The sequence below is a fragment of the Dipodomys merriami genome, unplaced genomic scaffold (assembly GCF_024711535.1).
Source record: "Dipodomys merriami isolate MVZ:Mamm:240054 unplaced genomic scaffold, mDipMer1.0.p SCAF_212, whole genome shotgun sequence".
NCBI classification, from domain to species: Eukaryota; Metazoa; Chordata; class Mammalia; order Rodentia; family Heteromyidae; genus Dipodomys; species Dipodomys merriami.
Window position 1 is genome coordinate 2,038,451 of NW_027203516.1, and position 19,664 is coordinate 2,058,114.

At 42.5% G+C, this 19,664-nt stretch overlaps 1 protein-coding gene across 4 annotated transcripts; it reads left to right on the top strand.

Annotated features, from left to right (window-relative positions):
* Window positions 1-666: 666 nt before the first annotated feature.
* On the top strand, window positions 667-6,092 carry LOC138834340 (tubulin beta-2 chain-like). Of its 4 annotated transcripts, none has more exons than XM_070032987.1 (4): window positions 667-723; window positions 1,574-1,686; window positions 4,267-4,403; window positions 5,032-6,092. In XM_070032987.1, the coding sequence occupies exons 1-4, from the start codon at window positions 667-669 to the stop codon at window positions 6,090-6,092; spliced, it is 1,368 nt and encodes a 455-aa protein (XP_069889088.1). The 4 variants fall into 4 exon arrangements, with proteins under 4 accessions (XP_069889088.1, XP_069889089.1, XP_069889090.1 ...); XM_070032988.1 differs by having other exon boundaries at window positions 1,574-1,682; window positions 4,293-4,403; XM_070032989.1 differs by lacking the exon at window positions 4,267-4,403 and having other exon boundaries at window positions 1,574-1,688.
* Window positions 6,093-19,664: the final 13,572 nt, after the last annotated feature.

Here is a 19,664-nt window from a genome sequence, read left to right on the forward strand (position 1 = left end):
CTTACACTAGGAGCAGAAGCCAAATGAAACAAAAAGTACACTGTAGTTGTCCTATGGCCCAAGTAATAAAGCAAGCTACTTTTAAGAGGAAAGAAAAAAACCTGAGTATGAAGGCTAGACCCTAAGCCCATGACTTTTCCCATAATGGAAAGTGGATCAATCATGGAATCCAACAGTTGTGCTTGCTCTTGCGATCACACCTGAAAATGCCCCTTCTAGAACCTCCAATCAAAAATGGACAGCAGGCTTGTTCTGGGCTTCTGGCAAACAAGGACCTTGTGCAGAGGAAGTTCCTCCTCTTCTTTCCTTGATCCCAGGGTTCAGGCTCTCTTGTGAGTCAGAATGGGGAGTGGATGGCTGGGTGACCAGATGATCCAAATAGAGTCGGAGCTGTGCTAATGGACTTGCAGCTGGCAGGTGGATTCCAGGGTAGGTAGGAATTGGTAGGGCCCTCTGATTACCCAGCAATAGGGCGATTGAGTTGGAGCACCTGCTGGCTCCACCTATAATCAAGTCCGCCCCATCTCCTCTGCCCCTGTAACAATCAGAGGTAAAAATGGGGATCTGAGTTCACTCTGTCAGATTCCTGCTTCCCAGCTCTACTTGTTTGCCTCTGTGGGCACCACCGCTGAAGACATACATCCATCAGCTCTGCAGCCCTGCACCATGAGGGAGATTGTGTACATACAGGCAGGCCAGTGTGGCAACCAGATTGGCGCAAAGGTGAGCATGGCACTGGCCTAGGATCCAAGTCTCAAATTTAGGGGAAGGAGAAGGAGGACGGGTTGGAGTGTGGAGGTGGTGGTGGTCATGGCTAGGCTGAAGTAGGTGGGGCTCCATAGTGGTCCCTAAACTTCTGCAAATGAAGTCCCCCAGATAGCTTATCCAATTTCCCTAATTTGTGTGGCCCTGGTGGGTGTGGTTTTTAAACAAGGCTGGGGTGGTTTCAAATCCCTTGCATGTCTTAGTCTTACCTGAGACTCAAGTCTTTGTATTTAGTTTCCTGGGAATAGACTAATGCACGTTTGGTCTGGTTTGAATGCAAGGAATGCAGTGATTTTGAGCTGAAAGATACAGACAATTCCCTTGTGTCAACTGATGAGTGTCAGATAATTGTGAACAGTTCTTCTACCTTAAAGCAAATTTCTCTGAGTTTCATGCCCCACCTAAGCTCCCTTAAGTTGGGCGTTTTCTAAATCATTGGCTGTTGTGTATGCTCTGAGGACACTTGGGGTTCTGGAGACCCTTCTTACTGAGTCTTCAAGTTACTGCTTTGGCAATTTCATGTCCATGTAAGGCCAGTTACTCGACATAGAATACAAAGAGAATATGGTACTGCATAAGATGGAATACTCATAGGAGAACACAGACATCTTCTATTCAGCCAGATAACAAAGAGATTAAGAAAACTAAAATACCACCCATTTCTGTGCTTTTTTTAATTTAGAAAATGTAATTATTTTTTACAAATATATTTGTGTCAACAGGACATGGGTTTCTTATAGTTACTTTAAAATGCATTGTTTGGACAGTTAACATTCTAGGTCATAATACACTTCTATTTCCATCTCAGTTTTGGGAAATGATAAGCAATGAGCACAATATTGATTGCACTGGCAACTACTATGGAGACAGCCATTTACAGCTGCAGAGAATCGAGGTGTATTACAATGAGGCAACTGGTGAGTGTCTCCCATCTGGTTTCCCATACGGTGGCAAAATAGTTCCCAGGGGAATACTAATGAAAAGGAAGGAGTTCCTGCCTTTCTTATGGTAGTATTGTAGTTTTAATTTGTGACCTTGATCTTATAAGTCAAGTGCTGTACCCAACTGAGCCACTCCACCAGATACTTTGTTTTAATTTTTGAGTATATTCTTGTGAATTACCCCAGGAAAGCCTTATACCTGAGTTCCCCCTACCTCTACTTGCTGACTAACCACACCTGGATTATGTTTTCCGGTCATGGAGCTTGAAATCTGGGCCTAGGTAATGTCGCTCAGCTCTTCAGCTCAAGGCAAGTGGCTCTACCACTTAAGCCACAGTGCCACTTCCAGTTTTCTGGTATTTTATTGGAGATAAGAGTTTGCCGGCTTTTTATGCCCTGGTTGGCTTTGAACCGTGATTCTCTGATCTCAGCCTTCTGGGTAGCTAGGATTAAAGGCGTGAGCCCGCTTCACATAATTAAAAATGAGACTGCCTAAATATGCATTCTAAAACAATTGATAAAATATAATATAATCCAGTGCCATTTGGTTGTGTGCTGATCATCCTAAGCTCAAGGCCTGGGCACTGACTATGAGCTTCTTTTGTTTTGGGTAGTTTCTTGGAGATGAGTCTCCCAGACTTTCCTGCCCCAGCTGACTTCAATCTGCGATGCTAATGTCTTATCTCAGATTTTTGAGTAGCTAGAATTACACCTGTAAGCAAGCAGAGCCCAGTTACATTGCCTCTTTAAAATATAGATTAAATTTCTAAAACAATATTTTGAAAAAGAAAATTTTAATAATTTTAAAGAGGGATGTTCAGTCACTAATATATATCTGAATAGTCCAAATCACAAAGCATAAATAAAGTGTCTTACCCTGAAATCTATAACATTTCTGGTCTTGAGCATTTTGAATATGAATACTTAGCCAACAATATTTTTAAGGTTTTTAAAGTAAGAAAACATTCTTTTGATGTAGAAAAAAACAATACTAATTTGTAAACATTCCTTTTAAATGATTAATATTGTCTTTCCTAACATAAACAGCCTAATTGAAGTCTACAAAGCAGATTTTCAGTTTTTGTAACTGTCAATGTAAAGATCATTTAATTTTATATTGAGTTTCCATGCTGCATTATTGTATACAAAAAGAATCGTGGATAATTGGCTTTCCTATATATTAATCCAATGAACAAGTACAAACAAAAGTACAAAACTATTTAATTTGAGTTTTATAGATCTATATTTTGGGATGTCCTCACCTTGGTTGAGAGTGGTTGGGTTGGATTGTGTCACTCCTATGAACAGAATTTTAGGTTGTGTCTTTATTAGATCCTGTATATCCAGCAGGATGTCCAGTTTTCTTCATGTGAATGTTTAGGAATGGGGTATTCTAAAACTGGTGTTTACATCATGTTAACTGCTTTCCCTTGGGCCAAATCAGGATAAATGGGAAATTGCAAGTCATTGCTCAAGGTTGCTCTGAGTATTTGAATACAAGGATGTGTGCTATTTGATAACCATTATTGAAAAATTATAAGACAATAAATATATATTGTATAAATGTTTTCTCCAGGAAAGCCTTACACTTGAATTCCCCTACATCTACTTGGTGAATAGCCATACCTGGCTTTTTTTTTTTTTGGCGTTGGGGTGTCGGTCATGTGGCTTGGACTTTGGGCCTAGGCACTGTCCCTCAACTCTTCAGTTCAAGGCAAGCAGCTCTACGTCTTGAGCCACAGTGCCATTTCTGGTTTTCTGTTAGGTTATTAGAGATAAGGGTCTTAAGGACTTTTCCTGCCACAGCTGGCTTTGAAGAGTGATCCTCTGATCTCAGCCTCCAGAGTAGCTAGGATTATAGGCATGAACCTGGTTCATTTCTTGAGGAAGGTAATTGGGGAAGGGGAAGGATAGTGGGAGAACAACAAAGTAGGGGGTAACAATTTTTGACAAGAAATGTTCTCATTTCTTTACTCATGTAACTAACTCCTCTATACAGCACCTTTACAATAAAATAAAATTAACAAAAAAGAGAAAGTTTCTTGCTGATAGGCACTGGTAACTCATTCCTGTAATGCTGGCTACTTAGGAGGCTAAGATATGAGGATCATGGTTCAAATCTTGCCTGAGCAGAAAAGTCCTTGAGACTCTTATCTCCAATAAGAAAACTGAAAGTGGGGTTGTGGCTCAAGTGATAGAGTGCTAGCCTTGAGCTGGAGAGCTGAGGGACAGTGCCCAGGCCCAGAGTTCAAGCCCCATGATGAACCACAAAAAAAGTGTTGCCACCTTTCTTTTGCACCATTAGACTCAAAGCCTGATACTCATCTTTGCCTCCTCTGTAGCTGAGATTTCAGCCACCATGCCCAAAGCAAAGGAATGAATATTCAATGGAAATAGACAACTGCAAACATCCTTAAAGTTGCTGAAGCCTCTTGCATGGGGATTCATGCTCAAGATATCTTTTCTGTTTCCATGTCTCAAATGCTGTAATTTTTGTAATGAATGCTGAGAGTCACTTAGAATCATAAGCTCTGCCCCCTAAGTTCCTTGTCAAGTATAGGCCTAAGTCAACTCTTTTTCTCACAGGCAACAAATATGTTCCTCGGGCCATCATGGTGGACCTAGAGCCTGGAACATTAGACTCAGTGAGATCGGGACCATTTGGCCAGAGCTTTAGGCCAGACAACTTCATATTTGGTAAGTCATCATGGTCCATGGATCCTAACATCCAGGCACTCCAGTGCTGGGCTGAGACTTTATCCATCTTGATATTGTCCTCACCTAACCCACCTATACCAGTCCACGGGAGTCATGCCCCTGGCCTCTCAGACAGCTCAGATCAGTGCAACTCTGCAAGCCCTCCATGACAAAGAAGCCTCTGAAGGGAAAGAGCATCAAGTAGAGAAAGCCACCAACAAGGTTTCAGCACTGCTGGTCATTTTAAAGCCCTGGCAATAACAGAACCACTTCAGGACACCAGAAATCAAAGCACAGCTATGTGTGAACAAGGTGCAGAAAAGTGCTTGCAGTTTAGCTTCCCTCTGACCACACTGTGTGAAAGTAACTACATTTCCAGTATTAAGGCAGGCTCGGTTCTTCATTTCTAGAAGTACTTGATTTGGGTTAAAATGTATTTTCCTTCACACTCTCTTTACTTTTCTTTAGAACCTAGGTGATTTGTAGGGTCCCAGATACATTGAAAACATTTCCTTTATCTAATGTAATAGCAAAGGTTAGCTCAGAAGAGTCCTATTGTCTTCACAATAGGACAGGCACAGTCATTTTTCTTGGAGTGTGTCTCTCATCATGTCTTTGTGTCTGATAGGCCAGAGCGGGGCAAGCAATAACTGGGCAAAAGGCCACTACACGGAGGGAGCCGAGCTGTTGGAATCAGTGCTGGATGTGGTAAGGCGGGAGTCAGAAAGGTGTGACTGTCTCCAGGGCTTCCAGCTGGCCCACTCCCTGGGAGGTGGCACTGGATCAGGCATGGGCACCCTGATTCTCAACAAGATCCGAGAGGAGTATCCAGACCGCATCATGAACACCTTCAGCGTCATGCCCTCCCCCAAGGTGTCAGACACCGTGGTAGAACCTTACAATGCAATCTTGTCTGTCCACCAGTTGGTGGAAAATGCAGATGAAACTTTCTGCATCGACAATGAGGCCCTGTATGACATCTGCTTCCGCACACTGAAGCTGCCCACACCCACCTATGGAGACCTGAACCACCTGGTGTCAGCCACAATGAGTGGAGTCACCACCTGCCTGCGCTTCCCAGGCCAGCTGAATGCAGACCTGCGCAAGCTAGCCGTGAATATGGTGCCCTTCCCCCGCCTACACTTCTTCATGACTGGCTTTGCACCCTTGACCAGCCGGGCCAGCCAGCAGTACCATGTTCTCTCAGTGCCCGAGCTCACCCAGCAGATGTTTGATGCCAAGAACATGATGGTTGCCTGTGATCCCCGCCATGGTCGTTACCTGACAGCAGCTGCCATCTTCCGAGGCCGCATGTCCATGAAGGAGGTGGATGAGCAGATGCTCAACATGCAGAACAAGAACAGCAGCTACTTTGCAGACTGGATTCCCAACAATGTGAAGACAGCTGTATGTGACATCCCCCCGCGTGGCCTCACAATGTCAGCCACCTTCATCGGCAACAACACGGCCATCCAAGAACCTTTCAAGCGCACCTCAGAGCAGTTCAGTGCCATGTTCCGGCGCAAGGCATTCTTGCACTGGTACACGGGAGAAGGCATGGATGAGATGGAGTTCACTGAGGCTGAGAGCAATATCAACGACCTGGTGTCCGAGTACCAGCAGTGCCAAGATGCCACTGCTGATGAACAGGGGGAATTTGAAGAAGACTTGGTGGAGGAAGAAGTTTAAGACTTCCCATTGATAGCAATGCAACAGGACTGTCAGAGCCTGCCTACTACTTCTCAAATGAATGGTGCTTTCCTGAGCTCCTGTTGTCCTGCAGTGAGGTCCCTGCTGTGTATCATCATGCACAGCCTTTCCAGTCAGGAACTCACTGATGGTGAATGTAAAAATGCAGATTTCTTTTAAATAGTATTATTCTAAAGCCTTATTTATAAAAAATAAAGTATACATTTTGTACTCTTGAGTCCTTATTCTTCTTTAGAATCCCTTTTTTTCTTTCAATGTATTTGAAATATAAAGTTGGCCAGCAGGATTTAATCTTATTAATATAGGAATGGTGCTCAAGAGGAATTTCAAATTCATGGCGTTCCCACTATTTTGAAGAGGAAGATGACAAGTGCCAATATTGTTTATTTTCCCTGGCCCAGTTTTAAAGTTAGCAGTTTCTCAATAACATGCCATTAGCATAAAAACAGTTTGAAGAGAAAGTAAACCAGATCCAGATGTTACAATTTTCCTAGTACCAAGGTGATGTTTGGAGTACTGAAGGGATTGATGTTCAAGACTTGTCTGAGCACTGAGGTAGCAGGGACTCTTCCTCCTTTATTCTGACACAGGACATTCTTATCCTGCCAGCTAGTATGCATTCCTCTTTGGGAATGGGACCACAAAATGCAGGTATGAATACTGGCCATTAAGGATCTACTTCTCCTTCAGACAACCACAGGTTCTGGTCTCATGCCCCATCAGAGGGCTTTCATTCACATTCCCCAGAAACAGTAGAAGGAACCCCAATCCCTGTGCTTACAGTTCAGTTGGCATTGAAGCAGCACTCACAAGATGAGTGCAAGATCCTGGTTGCCAGGGTAGTTTCTCAAGGCATCTGTCAGCTCTAAGGACAGAAATGAGTCTAGCTGTTTGAGGGAGTGAGAAGCTGACCAGTCCCATAGCGTATCGATATCTGCTTGATTCAGTACTTCCAAGTCAAGGAGTGGAAGGGAGACATGGCCCAATGACCCATTCTCATACTCATTTTCCAGCATTCGAAGCTGTCTGAGGCCCACAGGGTGTTGTAAGGGAAAAAGATCCAGCCTGTTGGGTATGTTTACTTTGCATGAGTGAGACAGAAATCTCAATTGCTTAGAACCTACACAATGGCCAGGAAGAGGGTGAAAACTTCTGTTTTCACCAGAGGCCAAAATCATTCACTAGTTCTTTTTGCCAGAATCTTTCATTCTTCTTGCAGTGAGGCTCCAGGTACATTGTCTTTGTCAGGCATTCCTCAATGGCCACCAATAACTTGTAAGAGCCCCTTTTGCTCCAGAAACAAGACCTATGGGAATCCAGCAAATTTTAGGAAGCTCTAAGGAAAGATACTACTGGGTGAGGTGCAAGTTCCTTGTTTCTAGTAAAGTTGGGAGATAGTAAGTTCCCTAAGCATTCCTATACAAGGCCTGAGGTTGGGGTAGGGTGGGGAGGAGTGGGGTAGAGATCTTTAAGCCAAGTTGGTCTCACTCAGCAGAAAGTAAACTGCCAGAGAGACTGTTCTGTGACTAGAAGCCCCAGGGCAGATCAAAGTGCAAATAGCTTCCAATGTGGGAGTCCTAGGGAGTAGGTGTGGGCCAGCAAATTGACATCCCTGGGTCTCTAGTCTTGGAACTGACCAGGTTGGATGACTCCAAATCCTCTAAGGCTGCTGGGTCTGAACTGAAGGCAGGCCTGGCCAAGGTACTCTCATTCCTCAGTGGGATAAGGATTGAGGCCAAGCTGTGGTGGAGGCCCCATCAAGCCTATTTACCAGTGTTTGACTAAGAACAGTTTTGTTTTATCTTAAGTGCCCGTTTTTGAGTCTTTTCTGGTGGCTTTGGCTTATTTCTTTACACTTTTGAAAAAGTAGTTCTTGGTTCATAATTAATGACTCATGCCTCATCCCTCAGAAAACTCCTGTTGATAATTTTACCAGTAGATTATCATGTATTTCTCAGACATGGCTTTTGTTTTCTCCTAGCCAGAGCTCTGCACTAATTGCCACACAAGCTAATGTTGAGGTGACTCCTATAGACAGGGTGATTATTTTGTCCAAATGCTAAGTGCAGCATCTCCCTTATTCTCATGTGCCTTGGTAATTGTATCAAATAATTGAGTCCTTGAATAGTATAATCAAAGCTCTGGCTGAAGATGCAGCTCAGTGGTAGAGTACATGCCTGGCATGCACAAAGCTCTCAGTTCAGTCCCCAGAACCAAAAGGAGGAAAGATAACAAATGTTAGGCTCTAGAGATGATATATTAGGTGTGAAGGCAAAACACCCAGTTTGGCATTGAGGAGTTATGTCATGAGGGAACACTGGTAGAATGTTTGTAGGTGGAAATAAGAGAGCCCCTTGATATGTGTACCCTTTTAGAAAGCAGAGGTAGGAATGGGGGATGAACCTCTGGTAGAGTGCCTAGGCCATCGAAGGAAGAAGCTGTGACATGTATGTTGCTCTAATGGGACCAGAGTCTAAAGTGGCACCACCATACCAGGCAATGGCTCAACAAGAACAGGTTTGTCAGAAGGATCTTCTTGCATTGGAGAGATGTCCTTTGACCACTTTGGCCTTGTTAATCATATTTCTTATGCTGTTGTCTTTTTCCTTCCTACTTGTCAGACCTATAGCAGATCCTATCCAGGAGACCCATTCTCTCTAATCTCATTCTCTTAAAGTCTCCCAGTTTATAGCTGTACATATCCTAGACCAAAAAAGTAGGGGGTGGATTTTCTGTCAGACATAGATTGAAACTGAAAGGTATTTTTGAAGCAGACTTTGACAAAGTTCTGATATTGACATCGTTGGGTTGATAAGTCCTGGAACTTAGACCAGCTTCTGGTCTAATTCTGAGGTGACAGTGGAAGCGAACTGGTGATAGGAAATCACCGACCAATGTGATTTCAAACCCTTGACAGGTACATCTCCATTCATGGATGTGCTATCAGCCAACATACAGATGTCTGTTAATGAGTGATGGCTGGGAAAAGGAAATTTATTGGTGACAGAGGAGACCAGCCTTTGGATAAGTGGTTGCCTTTAAGTGTGAGGCAGACAAAGAGTGCCTCCAGATACAGAGATATTTTCAGGAAGCAAGACAGCTTCACCCACATCTTGTTATCAACAGAATCATCTGAGAATAACTCTGAGCTGGCCCACAATGTGACCAGGAGGTGGGAAGCGGAGGGTACTTGGCAGCTTGGCTGCTAATCACTCTGGCCACACTGACATGGGGCAGTACGTATGTGATGGGCATCTGCTCCATGCTAGTGGTATGTGCCCAGTGGGAGCTTTGGCTCTTACTAGGAGAAGGTAACAGTTCCTCTGTCTTTGGGCCAACTCCCAGGTCAGGATGTCTTCATCTGCAGAGGCTGGAACTTTGCCATAGCTCTCATCTTGACAGATTTCTTTCTGTTTATCAATGTTCTCGTTCTTTTTTTGTTTCTTTCTTTCTTTTCTTTCTTTCTTTGTTTCTTTCTCTTTCTCTCTGTCTCTTTCTCTTTCTTTATCTCTTTGTTTCTTTGTTTCTTTTTTCTTTCTTTATCTCTTTGTTCCTTTCTTTCTTTCTTTCTTTCTTTTTTTTTTGTTCTTTTTCCAGCCATGGGTCTTGAACTCTAGGCCTAGGAACTATCGCTCAGCTCTTCAGCTCAAGACTAGCTCTTGAGCCATAGTGCCACTACCAGTTTCCTGGTGGTTTATTAGAGATAAATATCTCAATGGCTTTCCTGTCCAGGCTGGTTTTTAACTCCCATACTCAGATCTCTGCCTGCTGAGTAGCTAGGTTGACAGTCAGGGGCCATTGGTGCCCAGCTTGACAGGTTTCTTATTTGTGCAAGATAACAATGGCCATGTTCTGCCCTGTGAGGTGTTTTGTTGTCATCCTACAACACTGATGGTCTTAGTGTTGTGGCCAAGCACACAGCAAGGGGGCTTTCTATGCATGCACATTGACTAGTATATGAAAAGACAGCTTGCAATGGCCAGGAAGGCTCCATGATTGCATACATCTCAACTTGCACTGGGCATAACCAAATTTTAAGTTCTAGTGTTGGTTCTTTTCCTTTGTACACAGCTTGAGCAGGTTGTTTCCAGATGCCTGTCATTTAACTCAGTTACTCAATTAACTCATCTGCTCTTTCAATGAGTCTGACTTAAATGACTGCTTATCAGAGGCCAATAACTGATTTTAAGGCTAAGTGAAACACAGCAAGTGCTCAGGTATGTTGACTAAGAGTGCTATATAGATAATGTACAGCTGCATGGTACATGTGTTGTACACTTCTCATATCTTCACTGAATTCTAAATATTTCTTTTTTGGGGGCGGGGTCCGGTTGTGGGGCCTGAACTCTGGGCCTGGGCGCTATCCCTCAGCTCTTCTGCTCAAGGCTAACACTTTACTACTTGAGCCACTGCGCCACTTCTGGCTTTTTTCTTTTTGCTTATGTGGTGCTGAGGAATCGAACCTAGGGCCTCATACATGCAAGGCAAGCGCTCTACCACTGAGCCACCTTCCCAGCCCCACTCTAAATATTTCTTATAGAGAAGAAAGAAGCCATACATTTTTGGCTTCTTTGCATAGGTATCTGAATCCAGCTAATGAGCACATCTTACATTTGTTGTTTTTTTTTTTTCTTTTGGTATTTTATGGTTTTATTGAACTCAAAGCCTCATACATGCTAGGCATGCACTCTACCACACCTCCAGCCCCCTTCTTGTTTTACGTATTTTAAGTAATTTTTGGGCATTGCTCTTCCCTCACATACACCTCCCTCAGAGCTGGGATTGCAGGCATGAACGACCTAGCCAGAAGTATTTGTTGAGATAAGGTCTTCTTGCTAACACTTTGCCTAGACTAGCCTTGGACCTCAGTCTTCCCCAGCTCTGTTATTCCACAGAATAACATACATTTGTTTTAAAATGTTGTAATCCCATTATCATTCTGGGTTCTCTAATTGGAGTTTTGTGGTATAGTACTAGAAGGCAGTGCCTTCTTACTGGACTTGAAATTATAAGCCTTAATCAGTGGACATAATTCTGCTCTAGACTATCAGAACCTCATGTCAATGTGTGGACACTGCTGATTGTTGAACCATAATTCAGAATATGTTGCATGATTTTAATCCTCACTTTTTACATACACATGCACGCGTGGGCACACACAAACAAACACAAACGCACACACCATTGTCTTCTCTGGTGACTTTGTACATTTTCTGTGAGACCACCTGTGTTCTCTCCTGTGCATCTTGGAGCTTCTCTCACCAATCATGCTATTCTCCAGCCTGTTCCCTCCTCCACTGTCCAGTCTCTGACCTTGACAGAGGCTGAGGCTTTGTAGTACTGGGATTAGAAAAAGAGAAAAGATAGATACACACATTTAAGCAGAAACCTTATCTCTTGCACTTTTAGGTAATTTTAGATGCATGTTTTCATCAGATCCGCACTCCTACTTCTTCTACTAGCCTCCCACTGCCATGTTCTTTTCCTGGATCCCACAGAAAGCTCAGCTGATATTATAGGAAACAGAAATATTGTGCTTCTGCAAAACCCGCATTGCTGCTGCTTTGAGTGTATCTATTTTTGTCATGAGAATTTTTCTTAATGGAATATTGGAGAGTCAGAAAAAAAATTATTTAAAGCAGTTTCACTGCTTTTTTTTTTTAAAGGTTTAAAACGTTTTTCTTTCTTACTCAGTTTATTTAAATTAACTTTATATGCCTAAGAGGGACATTACACAAAACAATCTTTCTATGTATATATATTTGCTTATTTCTGTGGTGTCATGTCTCAAATTCCTTAAACTTTTTGACGCTAAGATCCTCATTGTGGCAAATATCCAGAATGGAAGGGAAGGGAAGTGAGAATGGAGATCAACTAATATCTTACATTATCCACTGTCTGGGGCTGCTATTTCCACTATTGGAATTGATGATGGCCAGTTTGCAGATTCATTGTCATGAAACAGCTCTTACATCATTGATAAAACTGAGTAGCTTGGGTTCCATTTATAGCATTGTGCTTTTGGTGTCTGCATGTGTCTGAAGGACCCAAAAGCAAGCTCCTCTGCACAGAAGTGAGGTATCCACTCCTGATAGAGTGAGATAATGTGGGAAGTTTTCAAAGGAAGAGGCTATTACTCAGCACTCCTATATTAGAGAATTTGGAGAGAGAGCAAAACAAACCCATAAACTGCCCCAGGAACGTGACCTCTTCCCACTCAATCCTTCCTTTTTCAGATAATAAAGCTGAGTGTGCTGAGGAAGGCAGCACACTACTTCCTAATTCAGATCTTGTTGCCTGGATTTCCTAGACAATTCCTACTCCCTTCTATGATGGTCTGACTTTATATCTGACCTTCTCAAATGTCTTCTCAGAATGAATTCTGTCTTCAAAAACTAACTGTGGCAAATCTTTAACTCAGTTCACAGATGATCCAGTGGGAACAAATACTAATTGAGTATGCTGCATTATACATCTTTTAATGTTTATGGACTTTAATTGTACGTTTTAAAAGTTATATATAAAAACCAGGAGCCAGCTAGTTCATGCCTGTAATCCTAGCTATTAAGGGGTCTGAAATCTGAGGACTGCAGTTTGATGCCAGCCCAGATAAAAAAGTTCATGAGACTCTTATCTCCAATAAACTACTCAGAAAAAGCTGGAAGTATTGTTGGAACTCAGTTGGTAGAACACTAGCCTTGAGCACAAAGAGGCTCAGAGACATGGATAGCAAACAAAACCCTATATATACTTAACAAAGTTGTACACATTTTCCTCTTTAGGTCCATCATGATCTCCTACCACAAGACACACTGCAGCTGGAATTTTGTAATTCATGATTCTACAGCTTTGTGGCCTGGGGAGGTCTCTCCTGACAGGTCATTTCTACAAAGCTTTGATGGATGGCTGTGTTTTAACAAAATGAGTTTCTGTTCAACTCATGTTTACAAATGAATTCACACACCATCATGGCACCCTTCTTCTGAGCAGGGCTGCTGGTGAATTTAGCATGGATCTCTGAGACACAGACATAATTTCATATGGCATTATTATTATTCCAGGCAAAATAGAAATTGTAGTTGTAAAACAATATATCAATCCCATTGAAACCCTGGTATTGATTTTCTTCATAGATTTTGAGACCAGAATTTTTTATATAGGTACAAATATATAATTGGATAAGCGTGGAATAGTGGACAGCTTTTGATTCTTATGGGTTTATGTACAACAGCTTTATCATTAAACCCCAGTATGAGCTTTCTAACAAGGCCTTGGTACATCTCATTTAGAATCATGATAAATTAGTGTAGCTTGCTCATTTAAAGGAATCAATTCTCGCATAGTGCAAAAACATTACTAACTTGGGGGCAAATGGCAAGGCTGTGATGAGGTCAGCCTCACCTAATGGACTACATCTCACACCAGTTGCTGGAATCTGCATCTGCAAGCCCTGTTCTCCTGTGTTCTTTACAAACCTCCCAACCTCCCTCATTACAATATAATCTAACAGGAGGCAGATGGCTTACATCTGTAATCCTAGCTACTCAAAAGTTGGAAATCCATCCATATGATCTTGACTAGCTCAATTAGAAAAGTCTGTTAAAATTGAGCCTCCAAGTGATTAGTACAAACAAGACTGAAAGTGTGATTCAAATAGTCAAGTGCCAGTCAACTAAACAGAAGATCCTGAGTTCAACCCTCAGGACTTGTGGGGGGGGGGTAAGGGGAGAGGCTGCACTATATTCCATCTTGATAGTGTTCAGAGGATGGGGAACTAGTAGGAAGTGTCTCAATGACTGTTTTCAGTAAAGCCCTGGCTTAGAACTCTGTGTATGAAAAGTTGTAGTTGTTCTTCAATGGTCAGACTCAAACTTCATAAAAAGAATAACTTTGTATGTAGGTAGGTATAAATTTTTGCTTTGCTCTACTCTGTGAAATCAGAACAAGAAACCACTTTGAAAACAGAATCAACAGTATGGGAGGAGGCTGAGGAAGAAGCTTATTCCCTATATAGTATAGCATCAACATCCCTGGAATTACAAAGCCAGTAAAAACAAACTCTAGCAAAGCATTGGCTGCGCCTTATGGCAAGTTCTTGTCCCCTGCTAAGGCCACCTTCCCCCATGGCTGCTTTGCTTTCCAATCTCCTGTGGCAGTAGCATCCACCAACACATAATGGGATACCGGTATTGGGATGCTTGTTGATCTTTCTTTCCAACCTCATGTCTTAAATTAGTCTAGTTCCATATCCCTAAGTTAATTTAGTCCAGTTTATAAGACCTTAGAAAATACCTGTTGTTTCCAGATTCAATGTGTAAAATCTCCTAGCAGGGGCAGGTTTTATCCCTTAGTCAATAATCCTTCAGTCAGTACAAGACAATCTTGGTGCCAAGTTCACTCTGAATTTTCCCTTTCTTGGACACAAGAACTCGCTAAAGTCAGTATGATCGTTGGGTCTTCAAAGAGAGAAAGTTGGAAATGCTATATATAATGATCAGAGTGTCCTAGAGCCACTGTAAATACCAAAGCAGTTCTGGCTATGTCACCTACAATCGGTGGCAGCAGCCACCCCTGAGTGATATCCAGGCTGTACGTAAGCCTTTACAACCTGCAGCAGGTAGATCGACAGATTACATTTTCTGGGAGGAGGCTTTTTTTTTTTTTTAACAAATCTTAGTTTTTATGATTTGCACATTTTCTGTTTGGCAACTTGCAATCTAGAATAGATTCTTGTTATCTGCTCACACATGCAATATTTTTACTTCTTCCCCATTTATTTTTTTAACTTTAGAAACTTGGTGAATACTTTCATTCAGTTTAAGAAGCCTAATAGTGTAGCAGTAAAGGGCCCAGTCATTGAGTAGGAGCATCCATATTGCCTCTTTGTGATGTGATTTGGGCTAATGAAAAGGCTTGGTTCCAAACACCCTATACCCCCTTCAGACAGGATCCAGATGGCTGCTCTACTGTTATTTTTCCCAAGAATATGGGAGACGTGTCTGTGATTTCTTTCGTTAAAAAAAAAAATATTTTAGGCAATGTTTTAAGGACCTGTGGTTTGGGTGTTGTTCTACTCAGAGTATCCGGTGTGTTCTCTGGGAACATTTCCTCAATCTACTTGGTTCATGTAGTGCGGTGATCCTTCCCAAGAGAAGGCCATTCCTCCCATGAGGAGCCTCCAGATCTGCATAAATCACACTGATACCCAGTTTTCAATCAAGAATTGTTCTTTTACTTCACAAGATAAAAGCTGCCCTTTTAAAGTGGCAGTGGGAGGCCATGCAAAAGTTGCTCACACACACCTGCAATTCTAGCCTTTTGGGAGGCTGATACCAGAAATGCAGTTTCAAGCCAGTGTAGGCAGAGAAACCCAAGAGATTCTTATTTCCGTTAGACTGGAAAAAGCCACAAGTGGACTAGTGACTGGAATGGTAAGAGTGCCAGCCTTGAACAAAAATATCCAGGTTAAGAGCCAAAGCACCTGAGTTCAAGTCCTACTATTCACTTCACCCCTACAACTGTACCTATACACCTCCACCAACAAACACACAAAAGCAATTAGGGATCAAACTTTCATAAATAAAAGAAGTGGGGAGACAGTTTCAGTATAAATTTGTAGTTCATTTTTTCCCTATGGAAATTAGCCCAATCATGATGAGAGATTGTATTTGCATTTTCTCAATTACATACACCTGTTCCTTAGTTCTAGAGAGAGACTGAGAGAATTGGTAGAGAAGGGCATCCGCAGAGATTGAACTCTGTTGAAGGGAGGGACTGGATATCAGATTGTATAGGGGAACAAGTGAAACTCCTTTAGCTCCATCACTGAGTGCCCATAGTTTGACCTGGCCAATTATCATGATGCTGTCTTCATACCCATCAATATGGGGAGTGCAGGAAGACTACTATATCATGGAGAATGACTGTAGCTGAGGGAGTTTCAGAAGGAACTGACAGCCCGCAGCTGGAGTAGTAGGACCTCCCTTTGGGGTTCATGACTACGTTTACCTCTGTGTCACTGGGACCTGCCTCCTTATGGAGAAACATCCAGGATCCGGGGGTATCACTTCCTTAGGGAGCCTAAAATGAGAAGAGATAGACAGTAAAATTTCAAGCACTCTTGGGAGCAATGAGAGTACAATGAAGAAGAAAATGTGTGTCTCCTCTCTGAAATTTCAGAAGGTAAGAATAACTGAGGAGAGAGAGCTGTCAGTCACTGCTGAGTGGGTAGGGTTGAGAAGGAAGGAACATTGGAGCTGGGAGGAGCCTGTGCAATCCTAACTATTTAGGATGCTGAGATGTGGACTATTATTATTCAGGACCAGCCCAGGCCAAAAGGTGGGTGACATCTCCTCTTAAGCTAGGGATGCATATCAACTTCACTACAATAGGAAGCCTAAAATAGGTGAGTCCAGGCCCTATAATGTACCTGGATAGGAAACAAGACCACAACTGAAAAATGACCAGCACAAAATAGTAGTATAACTCACCTACCGACCAAATCCAAGACTGTGGCTTCTAACAGGAGTACCATGAACAAGTGTAAGCTTGGGGACCTCGGTGTCCCACTGTGATTCACAGAGATGGCTGTAGCATCTGTTGCTCTGTGGACTCCTGGCCAGGAAGGAAGAGTCCTTCCACATCCCTCAATCCATGCCTACCAAGACAGCAAATGCTGAGTGGAACACCTCACAATGTCTAAGCATGGAAGTTTGGTGGACACTTTTGTTCCTTAAAGGGAAAGAGAGGAGGGATATGCAGGACCAAACAGACTCCTGAGTGAGAGAAGGACAGAGGGAGGCAATGGTGAGGTTAGCATGGGGTTTGTGTTTAGTGACTAATATGACTTCATTGGAAATGTTCTGGCTTTGATTATGACATGTGCATCGAGGGAGAGCTGGGGTAGTCCAGGGAAAGACTCGTGTAAATTTTCCATAGGTTGAAACTTACTCTAAAGTCTAAGTTGTTTTTGAAAATTGAAATGTGGAAACGTTGATAAAAGCACACAGCCACCCAGCACTGGCATTGTTCTCTGTAGATGTACCTGCCCTAGCCACCCTTCTCCTGGTGGGTGCTTGTCCCCAGGGTGCCTCATGCCCCATCCCTTTGTACTGCTCAAGCCAGAATAGCTACTGTTGGGCAGGGAGGATCAGGAAGCCCTGTTGCACCATGTACCAACAGGGCCTCCTTCCCTTGGAGGCACAGAACATTACAGAGCTCTGCAGCACCCTATCATTGCTATGAATTGGAACTTACAACACTTGAGCTTTGCCTGCATTAGGCCCCCACAACTTCAGAACAGCCTTTTGGGGACTTCTGAGACCTGGAGGGCAAGACAGCGAGGCCTGGAATGCAGCACCTGTTCCCGTTGGAGCAGTGAGTTTTCCACAAGGAGCTAACAGGCTGAGAACCTTGGGAATGAGCAGTGCAGGGTGGCTAAAACTTGGTACTCCATGCTAACATGCCAGGCATTCACTGACCTTTATATGCTAGCCCTCTGTGCCCACCAAACCATGGCCACTTGGTGTGTTGTCTGATAAGCCAGGAAGTGATTGGCCAGCAACCAAGAATGACCAGTGTCAATGGGTTCATATAGTTGAGTGTAATGTCCCTTTATGAGAAATCCCTGGTAGATGTGAATTACAGTTTTGCAATTGACAAATCTTTCCATCAACCCATCCCTCCATTTATAACTCAATTCACATCCTCCGCTCTATGCCTAGCAGTCCAGGTTCACAACCAGTACTCTTCAGACCCAATATTTGACATCAAATAAATGACCAGTGCAGCCCCATTTGGGGTTTTTTCCTGTTTTTTTTCACTATAGGATGATAGCGTATAAAAGTTGCCAGTCCCCTCATTGTCCTGCATGCCCACACTGTCTGACCACAACCAATACTGAGCCACTTCTAAAAGCCATAATTCTTAGTATAAAGGTGTCTTCTCAGAAATCCCATGCCAAGTTTTAGGCGCCTGTCTTTTCTTCACCTGTACCCTGGCATACCTTCCTTGGGCAGATTATTAAGGTTTTCTGATACTGGGCAAGCAAACTGAGAAGTGTAAGGGTTGGGCTCAGTCTCAGCCTCCTGCTTCCCTGAAAATCAAGAGTCTCACAAAGACAAGAAGGTATTCTGCCCTCACATGTGAGGACCATTTTAAGCACATGTTGGTATGGGGGTAGGTACTATAGTGCTCCACCTGACATTAAAATGCTGTTTTTTTTCCATTTTACTATGTTGTGTCCACCTGGTCTGACCAAATTAAGGGTGGATCTGTAAGCTCATTGTGAGTTATTACTGAAGAAGTTGACTTGCTAACAATTAAATGCTAATTCTTTCACTAAAGAATCTTTATTTCAGGAACATGTTATGATCACTGTAAGCTAAAATCTGGGGAGTGTGTGGATGTGCAATGGTACGGGAGGATGAGAGTAAAGTAGAGGAAAGACTAAGTAAATTTGGATAAACACCAACTAGCCAAATGGAATTTTGGAATTGGAATGTTTGTACTGAATGTTGACAGTGGTAGAATTCTTTTTTTTTCATTGTGAAAATACTGTACAGAGGGATTACAATTACATGGGCAAGATAGTGATTACATTTCTCATCAAGCATTGTAGCCTCCTCCTTTGTTTACCCTTCCCATCCCTTCCCATCCTGTATCCCACGCTACCCAATCCTCCCCCCGCCCAAGTTGTAAATTTCGATTTTGACATGACAACTTATTCTTCTCATTGTTGCAACAGGTCCAGCTGTATCCTTATTTAAACGACTTGTTTTTCCCCTTACCTCCACAAATTATAGCAACATCAAATACAGTGAAAGCAGGGGTTATACTGTGGGGGAGGGACATGCAAAGCAACAAAGAAATAATCTTATAAATGCGTTAGAAACAAATGCATGAAAGAAAAAACATTTGAATACATATCTTAGGGTTCATTTTCCTAACATCACTTTATCTGACCATTTCTGCTTGACTCATACATATACTAGATATTGCAAATAAGGGAAACCATGGGACCAATGATTCTTTGGGCTTGGCTTACTTCACTTAGTATAATTTTTTCCAAGTCTTTCCATTTCCTAACAAATTGGGCAATGTCATTCTTTCTGATGGAAACATAGAATTCCATTGTGTATATATACCACATTTTCTTGATCCATTCATCTACTGAGGTGCATCTGGGTTGGTTCCATATCATAGCTATAGTAAATAATGCTGCAATAAACATAGTGGTGCTGGTAGATTTAGTGTTGTCTTCTTTGTAAACATTTGGGTAAATGCCCAATAGTGGGATTGCTGGGTCATACGGGAGCTCTATGCGGAATCTTTTGAGGAACCTCCATACTACTTTCCAAAATGGTTGAACGAGTTTACACTCCCACCAACAATGAAGTAAGGTTCCCTACTGTCCACATCCCCTCCAACGTCAGTTGTTATTAGAGTTCTTAATTTTTGCCATTCTAACTGGGGTGAGGTGGTATCTTAATGTTGTTTTGATTTGCATTTCTTTTATGGCTAGGGAAGTTGAGCATTTCTTCATGTGTCTAT

Excerpts from the sequence above, each read along its gene's own strand:
- LOC138834340 (XM_070032987.1), top strand. The coding sequence starts at position 667 with ATGAGGGAGATTGTGTACATACAGGCAGGCCAGTGTGGCAACCAGATT. Across the intron at positions 724-1,573 it reads GCAACCAGATTGGCGCAAAG|TTTTGGGAAATGATAAGCAA; the intron begins GTGAGCATGGCA and ends TTTCCATCTCAG. Across the intron at positions 4,404-5,031 it reads GCCAGACAACTTCATATTTG|GCCAGAGCGGGGCAAGCAAT; the intron begins GTAAGTCATCAT and ends TGTGTCTGATAG.